The 16,224-nt window shown below is 41.6% G+C and overlaps 1 protein-coding gene across 1 annotated transcript; it reads right to left on the minus strand.

Annotated features, from left to right (window-relative positions):
• Positions 1–2,199: 2,199 nt before the first annotated feature.
• On the minus strand, positions 2,200–16,018 carry higd2a (HIG1 hypoxia inducible domain family, member 2A). Its single transcript, XM_015942430.3, has 2 exons — positions 15,786–16,018; positions 2,200–2,508 (listed from the first exon to the last, which is right to left on the minus strand). The coding sequence occupies exons 1-2, from the start codon at positions 15,970–15,972 to the stop codon at positions 2,342–2,344; spliced, it is 354 nt and encodes a 117-aa protein (XP_015797916.3). The 5' UTR covers positions 15,973–16,018; the 3' UTR covers positions 2,200–2,341.
• Between the last annotated feature and the right edge of the window lie 206 nt (positions 16,019–16,224).

The raw sequence follows: 16,224 nt of genomic DNA on the forward strand, positions 1-16,224 counted from the left end.
CACAGCGCTCCATGAGCATCTCTGTTATAGCTGAAGCTCAGGTCATCAGAGAATGCACAGGGACTGATGGAGAGACACCTTTAGGAGGGGCTTGTTTAAAAAAACTTAAAAGATCAGATTTAATCTCAATAAAAAGCAAGTTATGTCCAAGATAAACGGATGTCCACTGCAGCGCAGAGACCGCCCCCATACCCCCTTTATGCCGCCATCACCTAATCTTTTGTAAAAAGGACATGATTGCATCACATTACCGCCACGGTTTGTCCACTTATAAGCAATTTAAGAGTCTCTGATTCAGCCACAGGGTTGTGGCAAATTGACGGCATTGTTTTGTAAAAATGTCTTTTATGATGTCACAATGTTGTTGTGAGCCTATGTGTGTGAATTTGTTAGCGACTCTGTCTGCCAGGCAACGGCATTCGTTGCATTTTTCAAACAGGAAGTGGGAGTGGAGTAAGACTCTGGTAGGGTGTTAGCCTAGTGAACTAGACCAAATTCTTGCTTTGCAAAGAATGGTCTAGGCATGCTCCATTGCAACCTCAGCAGCTCCTACCAGGACTCTGGCTAGCCAATCACAGCTCTCTAGAGGGGTTTCAAACACATAAAGAGCTGTGATTGGTCCATAATGGTGAGCCAATCATAGTGCTCTATCTGCTTAGTGAACAAATCACAGAGCTTTATCCGCTTTGTGGGCCAATCAGGGCACTATATGCCTGGTGGGTGGGATGATGCAACAGAGTGAAACAAGAGTATGTCACATTCATTGTCCAGTGGAATGCGGAGATCATTTGAAAGACAACGGTAGAACCCGCCCCACAACCGAGAGCCGTCAATGGAGCGTGGCCAAACTAAATACATTTATTTAGTCTGGCTTGCCAGGCTAGTAGGGTGTGACTTTGTCTTTAAGAATTTCTTGCCACCACTCCCTGAGCCGTATTATGCCATAAATACTGTGGCATTTTAAGGGTGATGAACCACCCCGTTAGTTAACTTTCTTATTTTCAGCTTCAGCAAAAATAACAGCTCAGTGTCATGAAGTCTGGGAGATCCCCTATGAGAACCCCCCAAACACACACACTGCTCCCTGAAAATACATGCATTGCCAATGTAACCAAATTGAATGATGGGTCAGAGGAGGCTGCAAACATTCCTAAACAAGAACAAAAGTAACTCCATAAAGAAAATGCATACAACTCATGTAAACTGTAAATAACAGAATGGGACATTCAGTCTGTTACTGAATGGGTTTTCAATCAGTTTTTTCCACTGCATTTACAACCTCTGTAACGTGTTTTGTTCTACTTTAGCAACCAGTGCCTTGATCTTGCTGTCATTTATTTATTCTTTTTTTTTTTTTTGTGGTGGAACACAGGAATTCCCCTTAAGAGCTTAGGATGTGGTGACACCAAAACCTGAATGGACATGAGCACCTAGATATGCGCATGTGGGATTTATCAACTGTCAATTGCAGAGGAACACGTGTACAAATGACCGTCACATGTTCCACAAGTCAGTATTTTTGCCATTCATACAAACATTCTAAATTTCGTTAGCAGGGTGGAACGTAGGACAGTTTCTATGAAAGTTTGATAAATGAGGGACCACGTTTTCATGATATCTGCATTGTTCACACGTTGCCTATTTGGACATAATTAATTGAAAAAGCGGTGAATGTAGAAAAGGAGCTAAACGCTAAAAATGCTGTATCACATCTAATCATTTATCCTTATGTCCCTGCTGAGCTTGTTGCTGTTTAATAAACCTTGAAGAGAATCAGTTTAATAAAATGATGTGTGGTTCAGCATCTTTCATACAGTCCGATTCCTTTAAGTGTAGGAGGAATTGCTCACACTTAAAACACAGTTGATAAAAAAAACTGAAGAGACGTGACTTCAATAGTCACGTTTTAAATTAAAATCTCTTTCTTTGCATTCGTGATGCAATATTAAGTTTTATCCTCATGGACGTTTGGTGTTTAGAGAGGACTTCAGTCCATTTAAATAGTTTAAAAGGGATATGAGTTTTTTTTTTATTCCTGAACATAGACGCATTGTGTACACATGAGGCATTGGGTTCATACTTTATAAGGAAAATCATTTACATGAATAATTTTAAACTGAACCAACAATAGCTTAGCTGATACCACTTTGTTGTTCTGTGCAACATCAAAAACAAACAAAAAAAACTTGTATTATCATGACAAGTTCATACTTAAATTTATTTAAGGGACGCTGCATACACAACATGTTATAGTTGATTGTTCTGAGTCCAATCGCACATTGGATCTGGTCCAATCTCAGGGCAAGGAGATAACTGCACGAGTGTCAGACCGCATCCATCTTCACTGCTTGGGTTTGAGAGCTGTAGCAAAAATGCCAACAATGATGGCAACCACGGTGAAGCCTTGAGCAAAAATGCGTCCTCTCATGAACATCTGGGACTGTTTGGTTTTTCCTTGATGGAAGGAACGGAGACCGTACATCAGCATTCCTGTTGTTCCCAAACAACCTGAAGAAGAAATCACATGAACCATTAGGATAAAGCACAGGTAGAGGTGTTGAGCAGTGTCATGCCATTCATAAAGGAAAGCTGGAATTTTAAGTGTAATTTTTAACAACAAAATACTAACTTAAACTATTAAGTTTAGCAAACTCACACTAGCCACGTTTACATGGGCATAATTAATCGGATTGAAGGCCAAATCAGATAAAAAAATCCTGCATGGAAACATCCATCCATTATCTGAACCCGCAACTGTTTCTGCAGCAGGTGGAGACGTGCTTGTAAAAAAGACAGGGTAACATCTGTTAAACAGACCTGGTTTGAGTTTAAGGAGGCTGATGTTGAGTAGAAAAACCTCAGTTAAATATTCTGGCCGACTATCTGTGTAAAAGCAGGTTAATGCAGATGAGATGCGGTTCGTGATAAACATGGGCTTTAAAACTTTCTGAACATCTCCTGTTGTTTACTTTGATGAACCATTTTTTCTCACCAGTGTACACTATATATGTATATATATGTATATATATAAATTAGAGGTTGACCGATATTGGTTTTTCTATTGCTGATACCAATTTGAGGTGGTCGTGGTCAGCCGATGGCCAATAAGTGCTGCCGATTTTATGGCCGATATCTTGATGTTTGACACCTTATCTGAATGCTTAATTGTCACCAATAACTGTGGATGCACAAGATTTCTGAACCTAGTCTGTGTGTACTGTATAGGTAATTACTTAAAGGGAACAACACTGGAGAGCGTGCAATGTGTCCATACAAGCTCATAAAATAAATAGAGCACATAGTCCTTTACACCAGATGGCAAGGTGTAAAGTGCATGGAGGCATAAAAACAAAATAACGAGACTGACTCGAGTGCAAGATGGCACGGTGTTCATGGCCGGCCGTCCACCCCACTGTCTTCTTTTATTGTTTTTGGCGATATTCCTGAACTTTCTTCCCCCCATAATTGCAATCATTTAGTATGATCGCTCTACTCTTCTGGACATACGGTTGGCAATGTGTCTTTCTCCGCCTGCTGTGAAAGATTTCCATTATACCTCTTGCCCGCTGCTCCCTGGACCTCCTCTCTACCTGTGTCGGATACCGTGTCGCTTCCGTGTTTGGAAGCGTCGCCATCGCGGCTGTCGAGCCAGGCGATTGGTGAGGCTTAAAGGTTTTCTGGCTCGTTCACCCGCCTCCTTCAGGATCTCTGTTGGCGTGGAGCCCAGTCTGTGTTCCTCTTGGCGATCCCTGGATCTGGCAGTTCCATGTCTGGTCCCGTTGGGAGTTGCACGGGGACCCCGGGGGCCCACAGCTCTGCTCTGTGCCAGTGGTGCTGCGCCGTCGGGGAATCAGCCCAGCAAACCTCCTAGTGCCGACATCATCTGCTGTCTGCTCTACAGCCCGGATTGTACATCAAGAATATCCCTTATTTCTTTCTTGTATGGTCGAACATGAAAAGCACACACGCAAGAGTCCGCACTCAAACAGGCTGCAGACTGGCAGAAAAAACACGCCTCCCCCATCATCATAGAGCTACAACAACATAAGACTTCCCACAATGCGACCTTCCTAAAGAGCCAGACTCAGCTGGTAACAATATGTACTGATTCAGACACATAACTGATGTTTTTGAAAGCGACTGCAGTCTGAACAGTCATGTCGCATTAAATCTGTCTCCTACGTCACTGAGTCAGCAGAGATGAGCGTCGTGTATGAATGTTCCTGAGGAGAAGCGCCGACAGAAGGGTTCAGGAGTCTGTCTGGACATCCTGTTTTAAGTTCAGGAATTAAAAATACAAGAGATAATGTGAATGGGAGCTGGAGGTGCTGCTGGAGCGAAGTGTCTCCATGAGGCGGAGATTCTCCGTGAATGAATTAATACTGAATCATTTCGGTGAATAATAATTTAGGGAGACGGAGGGAACAAGGAGTAAAGTAGTTTACAGTTTTTAAAACAGTTTCCAGCCCAAAACGGAAGAATTGACAGGTGTGAAAGTTTTCACTGATAGTTTAACCACAGGATCAGGATTACATCACAGCTCCGCCGCTCCTGGTTTCGGCTCCACTGAGTGTGACTTCTTCTCTTCTGCGCATGCGAGTCGCTTTGGTGCCACAAAGCGTTCACACTGGAGAGAGTATGAGGTCGCATTTCAGTCATAGTGTGAATGGCCACACAAAAAAATCAGATTTACTCAAAAAATCGGAATTGAGCAAGAAAGCCTGCACTGTGTACTTAGCCTTAGTGCCAGTTGTGCATGGTTTAAATACCACGGGCTACCTGAGCATTGTTTCTGACCATGTCCCTTCATGACCACCGTGTACCGATCCTCTGATGGCTATTTCCTGCAGGATAATGCACCATGTCATAAAGCTCGAATTATTTCAAACTGGTTTCTTGAACATGACAATGAGTTCACTGTACTACAACAGCCCCCACAGTCACCAGATCTCAACCCGATAGAGCATCTTAAAGGATGTGGTGGAACGGGAGCTTCGTGCCCTGGATGTGCATCCCACGAATCTCCATCAACTGCAAGATGCTATCCTATCAATATGGGCCAACATTTCTAAAGGATGCTTTCAGCACATTGTTGAATCAACGCCACGTAGAATTAAGGCAGTTATGAAGGAGAAAGGAGGTCAAACTAGGGGTTGCATGACTTAATTTTTTTAAAAAGTCGACAGTCAAGTAATGAAAATCGAATCGACTTTGACTAGTCGTTGATGACGTCATACACCTGAAGCAGCACGGGGGGGGGGGGGGGGGGTGTTGGTTGGTTCGCTGGAGTTTTTGACAATTAAAATTTTAAATTGCACCCACATTTTCTAAGTTAAGCACATCTCTTTTAACGGTAGTTTCTGCTTCAGCCCTCTCCCCCTGCGCAGCGGCCCCAAACTCACTGATGCGCCTGCAGCCTCTCAAGAGTTCCTGCTGCTCTAAACATTAAAATTATTATTTCATTTTCTGTTCCTCACTTCTGATTACCTTCAATGGTGTCTGTTTGTTGCAACCACCAGGTACAAAAACTAACTTGTTTTTATTTGACTATTTTTCTGTCCTGTCTGTTTATTATCTTCCTGCATCTCCTCTCAATCCTAAAGAGAAACTGCTACCTGGGTTCATATATATTCACCTTATGAGTTACCTTTGAACTGCAGTTCTAAAAGATCTACCGACCGCAAAAACAGCGGAATGTACGCTGCTCGCCGGCCGCATCAGTGAGGTGCATCACCGGATGACAAAACAGGTGATGCGCTCTGCTCCACAGCAGCAAAACGCATCAGGCACACAAAAAAGACAGAAAACATAAAAGGAAATTAGCCGACATGAACAATCGCGTGTTAAATTTGTTTTAGAGGTGGTGACACCTGATGTTACTGTGGCCGTGCTCAGGACGCAGATGTCTGGAGCGCGTCAACAATCAGAGCTTTGCATGCGCAAGCTGGTTAAGGTTAGGATGGGGGTGAGGGGAATGTTAAATTGCAAGAGGGTAAAGGTCACAATTTGGTTAAATGTCTGTTTTACGGCGGGTGTCAGTTAGAGGTGGGAAAAATGATCGATTCTAAGATTCATCGCGATTCAGCCATGCACGATTGTGCATCGATGCAGCAACGTGACATAATGAGATTTTCTCCCTATGTCTATGTTCTGGACACGCAAGGACAATAAAGTTTTGAGGTTTTACAACTACAATGGCAGGCAGGGATACAGGGCGAACATTAACAGTAATCAAAGATGTACCCGTTACATTTAAATCGGATGTGTGGGCTAATTTCAGTTTTGGGATCCTGGATGTGAAAGAATCACTTAACACAGTATTTGTTTACTATTTTTAAGTTCGGTAGTATTCTATCTTAAAGCTGCTCTACAGAAAACACTATTTCTTATATATAGTAAGTAATTATAGGCAGCAAACTTTAAAAATTGTTGCTCACTATAGTGAATAGATGAATGTTCTGTTTTTCAGGGACATCGAAATAAAAAAGCAATTGAAAACTATTCTACTGCTTTTATTAAGTAATGAAAAACTTTGTGTGAAGAATCGTGATGCATTTCAGACTCAAATCGAATCTTTAGGCCAGGGGTGTCAAACATGCGGCCCGCGGGCCGGTTGCGGCCCGCAAGCGGGTTAAATCCGGCCCGCGAGATGGTTGTGAAAACTTTATTTTCATACTTTACAATGTAGAGTGAAAATAAACGTATCTTTGTGAGCAAGTTTTCTCTGCAACGAGTATAAATAAAACAAAGCTGCGCTCAAGGCTCACACAAGAACTTGAATCCCATCCTGAAGTTGGCCGCCACTCAGGATGTGACTTCTGATATTGATGTGCTGGTGAAAGCTAAAAGATGTAAAGTAAAATGAGTCAAATATACTTTAAGTGCTGCATGGAACTGATCTTGCCATGTGATCTGTAAGCTCTTTGAATCACTAAGGAATTTTTTTTATTATGTATTGATTTTATTTATTTATTTTTTTCAAATTTTCAAGTACACTTCAGGTGTTGTACTTGTACTACACTGTCCTCAGGCTCCAGCCTTGTTTCATATTGATTGTATTAAAACAAAGAAAACAATCTAAAGTTTTTTTTTTTTTTTTTTACCGGTCCGGCCCACTTGGGACTAGATTTCACTCAATGTGGCCCCTGAGCTAAAATGAGTTTGACACCCCTGCTTTAGGCAGATAATCGGAATCGGATCGAATCGTGAGGCAGGTAGAGATGCACACCACTAGTGTCAGTACCGACGCTCTGGCACAGCCCGTCGCCTCCGCCTCCCAACGTGCAGGGGCTCGTTTCCGAGGACTGCATCTAGTCGGTCATTATCACGTGACAGCGACTAGTCGATGACGGGCATAAAAAGTCACTACAGAGCAGTGAAGTTGACTAGTTCATACAACCCCTAGGTCAAACACTGTATTAGTATGGTGTTCCGGATAATCCTTTAGGTGAGTGTATAATAAAACTGCCCTATTTTGCCTTGCTGTGTGCAGCAGGTCTGTTTCTCTTCTGGAATAATGAAAACTGGTGAAAAAGACATCTAAAAAATAATAAACTTCAAATTCAATTTCGATTAAATGATACACATTTAAACAAATAATGAGAGACGTGTCCTGACTTCCAAACAACCTGCAGCAGCAACAAGTTGTCATCGATGCTCCAGTCTTGGATCTATCACATAGATTCAAACTGTTTATAATGCTGATTTTGTCCACACACTGGTCCCCGGATTCCTTATTAACATATTTCTGTGTATTCTGCATCCTTTATGGAATTTTAACATGTTGTTTAATACTTCCTTTCTCCCAAATATGCTTCTTTGTTTGTTTTCAAGGTTTATTTACGCTGCTAAGGCCATCAGCATGTCTGCGCACATCCCAGAATACAGCGCATAATCACGTGTGATCCCAAGCCATATTAAAGTGAAGACAGGAGGTAGCCTATAGTAATAAGATAGCCCCAGTGCTTAAGAGCCAATAGATATATAGTCAGTCTAACCGTGTGATAAATGCAACAAGATTTATTACATATTTCATGTTTTTCAGGTTCTTTCACGAAAGAAACTGAAACTGGTATGTCATGTTATGAGGCGACAGTGGCACAGGAGTTAAATGCTTGCCCCATAATCGGAAGGTTGCAGGTTTGAGCCCCGCTCAGTCTGTCGCTGACGTTGTGTCCTTGGGCAAGACACTTAACCCCCCTTCCATATCGGAAGAGACTGGTGGTGCCAGTGCTTGGCAGCCTCACCTCTGTCAGTGCGCCCCAGGGCAGCTGTGGCTACATCGTAGCTCATCCCCACCAGTGTGTGAATGTGTGTGTGAATGACCAATTGTGTTGTAAAGCACTATGAGGGGTTCCAGGACTCTAGAAGGCGCTATATCAAATACAGGCCACGTTGGAAAAAACGGGACAGAATTGCTTTTATAACGCTAGTTCACATTTTCTTCAAAAAAAAAAAGTCCTCAATATCTGGTTGTAATCATAAACCCTGCAGCAAGGGAAGGTGGTTTGCTGTTACATGGAGTAGCCAATTGTAGGCAAAACCTTCCACTCAATCAGAGGGAAAAAAGCAGGACCTTAATGGACATCCGACAATTCCAAATAACGCTCCCCGAGCCCCTTCTAAAGCCTGATTCATGCGTCTCCGTCAGCTCCAAAAGGGAGAGACACGCATGAACGGACAGAGATGTTTTGCCCTCATACTTCTCCGTCTCCTGGGGAGTGTTGTAAAGCAATTCCCCACTGTTACGGCTGCCAGCCTGGCCAGTGGGATGCATGAGCTGAGATCACCCAGCCCTGGTGATCAAGTCTGACACCACCCCTCCCCCTCCTCTTTTCCAGGCTGCCGAGGAGCACAGCTGAGCTGTTGATGACCCACACCTGGGATAAAAAGGCTGAGCCTTCAGCAGTCTGGGAGGCAGCAGTGCGGGGGTTCTGCTGTTCTCCAGGCATCACTTTGGTTTCAACCCCTTTGTTTGAGATGAGTTAACTTACTTTAAGGTTTTAACTCTGAGGACAGGACAACAGAGGGCGTAGCGCTGTTCTGTGGTATCCTGCCATGTATCCAGTCCAAGATCGTGTGTTTATATTGTGTTTTTTCTATATAAGAGACTTTTAACACGGACATATTTGTCTCTCATCCTCCTCCACCTCTTCATGCGCTCGCCACCTCTAAACCCACGTTTCCTGTCATTTCTGTCCACAAATAAAATGCTTGCTGCACATCTTTTCACTCCTCCAGTCACGGGGAATTAAACGTTCACGTTTTTAGAGTTTTTTCATGAGGTATTCTTCAAGCTGCCGCTTGTTATCCTCGGTTCTTTATGTTTTTAAGGGTGCAATGGCGGCGGTGTAGACGACAGCGGCGTCCTGACCAATCACAAGCTTGCGTTGTCCATCTCAATGGACGGATGTTTAGAAAAGAGAGCTCAACTCCGTCCGTCCTTGCCGAGCTCTCCAGCAGGCCCGCAAGGACGGATAATGGCGTTGCGTGTCTCCGCACTGACGCAGATGGAGAAGCATGTAGCTAGTAAATACACTGGTTCATTTGTTCCAACTCTGTTCTAAACGTGACAGCTCCACCTGATTCCCCATTTTTGGATTGACTGGGCTTGACGGGACAAGTGACATGGTCAAAATGGCAGTGGTGGGAACCTGCCATTTGGAATCAGAAACTTATTTCTGGGTTTCATATGACGTTGCATCTACGTCGTCAAATGCAGATGGGGGTCCGGACGTAGCCGACGCTGCACAAAACACTATTTACTTTGGTGACTGAGTGTTAAAATACTGAAATTCCTTATCAAAATCAAAAGTACCAGAAATGTGGATTACTAACAAGTACATCCTAGCACATACTCATTGTTAGCATTAGCGACAGTTATTATCGTGAGCTAATGAATTAAAATAGCACAACTCCCTACCAAGAAAAAACAAGATGACGATCATTTAAAGCTTCTCTGGATCAACAAAAGGTTAACCAACCTGAAATAAAACAGCTGTAGGCTTCCAGGCATGGAAAAGGCTTTCATCTGGTCTGCAGTGTAATGTGAGACGCGCAGCAAGAGTTTGTTTTGCTGATCGCGTCGGTGCTTTCAGAGTGCTAAAGTTTTAGCAGTTGACTTAGTGTTGTAACTAGGGCTGCACCACATATCGAAAAATTATCGTCAGCAGGATAGCAGGACATGCGATAGGCCCATCGCAAAACACGTCAAAAACAGCAATATATGCTCAGTTCAAACATTTCCATCTGTGTCATGCATCAACTTTCTGTAAACTAGCTCTGTTGTTTACACGTACGTATTATTTGACCAGTCAAATGTAGTCCACCATTATAGAATGATGTGTATGAAGAGCAGGCTATGTTCAGTTCAAGAGTTCTGATTAATCACCCATGAAATAAAACATTTTATAATTAGAGCAGATTAAAGATATGGGAAGTGGGGAAAATTTGTTGGAATTGACCTATATGATTTAAAAACTGAAGAAGGGAACAAACTTCAGCTTTGTACAAAACCCCAAAAATAAATAACTTATAAACATACGATTTAGCCAAATGAATAAGAAAAAATATCAAATTTAAAAATTGCATCCCAAATTACTTCAAGTAATTCTAATTATTTCAGAATAATGCACACTGGTAACAGCGCGCAAATTATATATATAGGGCGCCACCACACTGCTCTCACAGGAAGAAGATAGGAATCACAAAATTGTTTAAAAAAACATGAAAATTTAAATAAGCTATCTATATGTCACACAGACTATAAGTGCTGTTGTGTATAATCTAGGGCTGAAAGATTAATTGCATATGCAATTAAATTGCAATGTGACAGAAGGAGATTTTCTAATCACAAAGGCTGAGATTTGACTGACAGCAAGTGGTTAGCACAATGCTAATGTACATGGAAAACCCCTTAGGGATGCAAATGCTAATATCGCCAGTTATACTCTTACAAATTACGAATTAGGAATGTGCCAAATTATTGCATTTGGAGTCTAATAAAAAGTAAGAACTGCCATCAATCAAATAAGTACGGCCAAATATTTTAGTAAAACTATAAAAGTGTAAGAGACTTTATCTCCACTGAGTTTTGGCTAGCAGCTATGGATGTAACTGAACTTCAATAAACGCGACACACTTTTCTGCAAATGAATTTTCACAGTTGATTCTTGTTGTGTAGTGTCCGAAAAAACTCCAACCACCGTAGTAAAATGGGTCTCACAGTTTTTAATAATCTCCTCGACAGGTAACATTACAGGAATGCTGCTTAACTTGCCTCTCTGGCTCTCTCTCTACATCTTCTACAATCATCTACTGACTTCCTCATGCTCTGCTAACGCACTCTACTCAATTGACTAGCGCCCCCTGCTGTCTAACTCTAAACAAACACATTTACAACAGACCACTATTATCAATATACTACAATGCTAATACCTTTGCTCCTTCAAGGTATGTGCACCTTCAAATACACTATTTTGTCTTTACTTTTGAGTGTCTATGTAGACAAATAAACTCGTTGGTATGATGTGTAGATAAATATGTAGATACATTAACTTGTTTATATTCAGTACAAGTTACATAGATTTTTTTGCTTATGTTAGTTGAAAAATATGAGAAAAGCCCCTTGAGAAAATAATTGTGAATTAAATCTCAATTGCAATATTGAAGAAAAAAATTAGCAATTAGATTACGTTGCAGAATCGTTCAGCCCTAATAATCTCCATTTAGGTGAAGTTTAAAATTTTTCTCTCACACTTTTACCTTGACCAAATAGTTTTGTGATGTATTTCCCGTTCTTTTTCGGGCACAGAAATCTTTACCATAGACCTGGCGAATGCTTGCTGGAATCCTCCTTCAATACAAAGAATAGGAGAGCCTTTGGTCCCAGAGGTTTGCGACCAAAATGGAGCGGAGTCTCAGTTTAACACAGGATGTTCAACCAGAGGCTCTCCACAGTTCACAAGTTGTTTTTTTAGCTCACCGTTCTTTGTTTTATTGCAGTACACCTTGTGGGGTGTTTTTTTATTCTGTGTTATGGCCACCAGCTTGGCCTCTGGTGATCCAGTAATCAGCCAGACAACGCTCCTCCTCCTCTCCTTCAGGCTGCTGATGTGTACAGCTGACCTGAATCCATCTGACGACCTACACCTGGGGTAAAAGGCTGTGCCATCCAGCAGTCTGGCGGGCAGCAGCAGGGGCGTTGTTTAAACGTTTCTCTAATATTTATCATATAGACTGTAATGTGCTGAGTTCTCCTCTGCTCGTTCTGCTACAGACTCAGCTGAAGATGGATGCTCTACACAAACACTAACAACTGTTTCTCCTGCTTAGTTTCTGTCTGATGGCTCAACAAAAGTCACATCCTGCATGGCAGCAAGTCACGGAGCCAAACCAAGGAATGGAGGGTGTGATATCAGCAGGAGGCTGGTGAGCTGGGAGCTGAAGAAGGTAAAAACACAACCTGAAGGTTCCCCGTCTCCAGGCTAATTACACAGAAGCTGCTGCTGAGTCAAGAGCACTTAAGGGTTAGTTAATACTGAAGCTGTTTTACATGAAGATGTTATGAAATAGTCAGTTAAAAAGACTGGATGAACTTTAGATGTTGCCATTATTATTTTTATATATTATAACATCAGTTATTATTCTGTAAATTCTGTCTCTCTATTCTAAAGGTGCATCTATTTTTACTTACATGTAGATGTGTACATCCCTATAAAACATCTGCTTAATAAATGCTCTGAAACATTATCAGATATTTTTTGCCTGTTTTGCATAATTAATACTTGGTCAGTTTATTGGTATTTTTATTAATCTTGTTATGTTTGATTTTACTACTGAGCAGTGCACAAAATTATGATTCAACATTTGGTTAAAGTTTGTGTATAAAAACTGATTAGCTTCATAAATCTTGTGCATTCGTTAAGCATTTAGGTAAGGTGCCAAACATTGAGATATATCGGCCCAAAAAATTGGCAGCACTTATCGGCTGACCACGACTGCCTCATATCGGTATCGGCAACGGAGAAACCAACATCGGTCGACCTCTACTCTGAACTGTATTGCAAACACTCAGAAAAAAGTGTAAACGCTGGCCTCATGTTTACCAGTTTGTACGACTGTTTTTGTTTTCTGTATGTCTAAATGCAGCCCTGTCTGTGACCACTGGGTTGGTATATGCTCTGATTCAGAGAATGGCATAAAGTAACATAAATATTAGGTAACATTAACATAACATTCATGCCATTATCCGTCCTTGCGAGCCTGCTGGAGAGACCCCACAAGGACGAGTTGTTAATGAGCGCGTGCATGCACTCGCACAAGACTAATTACCGCTCAGGAGAAAAGCAGACACAGATTCTGCAGCATTCTGGAGGACTTCCTGTTAAACACGATCATTAGATGAAAAGAGGAGGAGGGCATTTTTTTTCAAGGAGGCGAGCGAGCACCAACGTGTCGTATCAGCAGGTGAGTGGCTGAGCCAGGTGGAGGTGTGGCTGCCTCACCTGGAGACCAGTGCAGTGCCGCCACGTAGTCATTTGCTGACAACGTCACGTTTTCAGCTTAGCCATCAGCCACAGCTGGTTCTACATAAATGTGGAGCAGAGTTTTTAACCTGAAGATGGAGATATAGTTATGGTTTTGGGCTGAAATATTAAATTTAAAGTAAGTTGCACTAAACTGCCACACTAATGATTACACATGTGTACAGCACCATTACACACTCATCTGTACAGGTTATCAGCTAAAAAACGTTGATTTAGGCGTTACTTGCTCTTTAAAGGTTGCTGTTTTTTCTACATCTCACCGTGGGCTCTTCTCCAGTGCTTTACAACTCCTACAATCTAAACATTTCATGACAAAAAGTCAACTAATAATATACTGCACTGATATAAAAGTCTATTTTCAGCTAAATAAATATTTATAGTAAATATAAGTAATGCTGGAATGAAGCAGAATCTTACATTTAGTAAATAGTTGAGTGTTGCTTGAATAAAAACAAGTTTGATTGTAATCTGTCCCTCCTCATAGTCACAATCTACAGAAACAGCCTTCTGAGACACCTGATCAACCAGGTGCATTTTCATTGTGGCGTTTCCATAATTTTATAAAGGCTGCTGATGCAGATTATCTCCTCCTTTTCATTCTCTTCTCTCCAGTCGCGGTTCGCTCCGTATTTTTCTGTGATGCTGAAAAGCTGGTTTCCCTCTAGTGATTCTTTTTGAATAACATGAATTACATCATGTAATACCTCATTAGAAAGCTCGTAGTATGTATTTTTATAAACCGTTGGAATTATTTTAATTCAATCAGCCATTCAGATGTTATGGCGCGGAGTCTCTCTCATGTGTGCTTTTCTGTCTCAGTCATTCTGCTACCTGACTCTGTTCCACACACTAACCACAGACTCAAATGTTAATGTAAACAAAAGCTCTGATATTAAAATCCATCCAGCTGACGTGATGCAGGCAGAATAAAACTTACAGGTAGATGAACTCAGACTCCTGCCGACAAGCAAAACACCGGTCTCAGTCGTCTCCATGGTGACAGAGTTAGAGAGACAGCATGATGCGGCAGAGCTAATCAGTGAGCTTGTGGGAGGGTCTAAGGGAAAGTAGGCTTCAGCTTAAAACAGCTGCCTCTGAAAGGTCCTAGTACCTGACCTGTATCCAAGTATGACAGTTTTGGACTGTAAAGTATGACAGACGACCAGAAAAAGGACACTTTGGACACTCGACCATGGGTCACCCACGCAAGAGAAACAGACCTGCTGCACACAGCAAGGCAAAATAGGGCAGTTGTTATCATACCCAGGTAAGTTTTATTCTATGCACTCTGCTTTAATAAGATAATCTGCTTGAGAGCCAACTGGTAAAAAAAATAAATAAATAGGTTCAGCAGTTTGATATGCAACAAGATGTATTATAAGTTTGCATTTTAGGTTTTTCTGTTTTATTTTTAAATAAAAGAAACTGGAAAAAAAACTATTTTGCAAAACAGGCGGACAGAATGTGTAACAGTCTAAAAACAATTTGTTTGAGACATATTACTGTGTGCAGTTAAAGAATAAAAGGTTCATAGGATAATATAATAAAAGGGTTGAAGGTTGATAAGTGTAGTTGTGTGTAAAACTGTAATTTCCCATTGTTTACGGTGCACATGAATGCATCACAGTTATATTGAGGTGCTCATCAGAAAGACTTATGGACACTGAAGGTTATTCTGCATGAGGTTCTAAAGGCGCACACGGCAACTGTTTAAGATCCTGTTTTTTATTTATTTAAGATGTAAATATTACTAATTGTGGTGATGTTTAGTTCTTTACTTGTGTTGCTGCACTGAATCTGAGACCTTTCGGGCTCTAAAAAGAAAACTGTAAATTACATGATCTGAGCCAAATGTTCTTTATAGTTTTCACGGTGTTCATGGAAGAAGAGAAAGATAAAAGCAAGAATAAATCTTCAAACGATACCCGTATTATTCGTGGCCATTATGTCGTCGGACCTGTGCAGCTACAGAATGGTTATTATAGCGCTAAGTTCCCATTTTCTTTACAAGACTCCCCACAACAATTTGTGAGAGATCTGTAAGCGAGGCATTACGGTTTGTTGCTAAATGAAATAGCCAATCGTAGGACAGCCCTTCTTGCCAATCGGGGGGGAAAGGTGGGACCTTCCTTGGACGTCCTACGATTCCAAACTACGAGTCCGCCACAACATGTTAGAGGACAAGCACACAGCACTTGTAAAACCAGCTTCCCCTCCACGGCTGATTGTATAACTCACCTATGGGGACGAAAGGGTTCTCCTTGGTTTTCCTAATGAACTTTTCTTTGAAGGTCTCATCTTTGACCTTCGGAGATTGACGGAAACCTTCGATGACCGGAGGCTGAGACAGGACAAACGGCAGAGCTCCTGGAGGCTGTTCTTTGACGTGTGACTCAGGTTCCGAGGGTCTTGTTGTAGCAGCCATCTCGAATTTGGGGGCAGTGACGTCAGCCCATCTACTTCCGGTGTTCTGACTAAGTCACTTCCGCATCATGGGTCACCGGAAAAACGAAAAAAACATTTTTTTCAAAGAACTTTTATTGAACCTTTGCAAAACGAACAAAAGCGACTACATTTCAAAATTTGTTAGCAGATTGACATTACAGAGTAGCTCCGAAGTTCGTGTTCATCTCAACTTGCATTTTGTAGATGCAATTCATTTTGGTATAGTAAGAAG

Source organism: Nothobranchius furzeri, chromosome 1 (assembly GCF_043380555.1).
Source record: "Nothobranchius furzeri strain GRZ-AD chromosome 1, NfurGRZ-RIMD1, whole genome shotgun sequence".
Classification (NCBI taxonomy): domain Eukaryota; kingdom Metazoa; phylum Chordata; class Actinopteri; order Cyprinodontiformes; family Nothobranchiidae; genus Nothobranchius; species Nothobranchius furzeri.

Bases quoted from the DNA above. Each gene is read 5' to 3' on its own strand.
- higd2a (XM_015942430.3), bottom strand. From the start codon at position 15,972: ATGGCTGCTACAACAAGACCCTCGGAACCTGAGTCACACGTCAAAGAA. The intron at 2,509-15,785 runs GTGAGTTATACA...TTTCTTCTTCAG, and splicing joins GAACCCTTTCGTCCCCATAG to GTTGTTTGGGAACAACAGGA.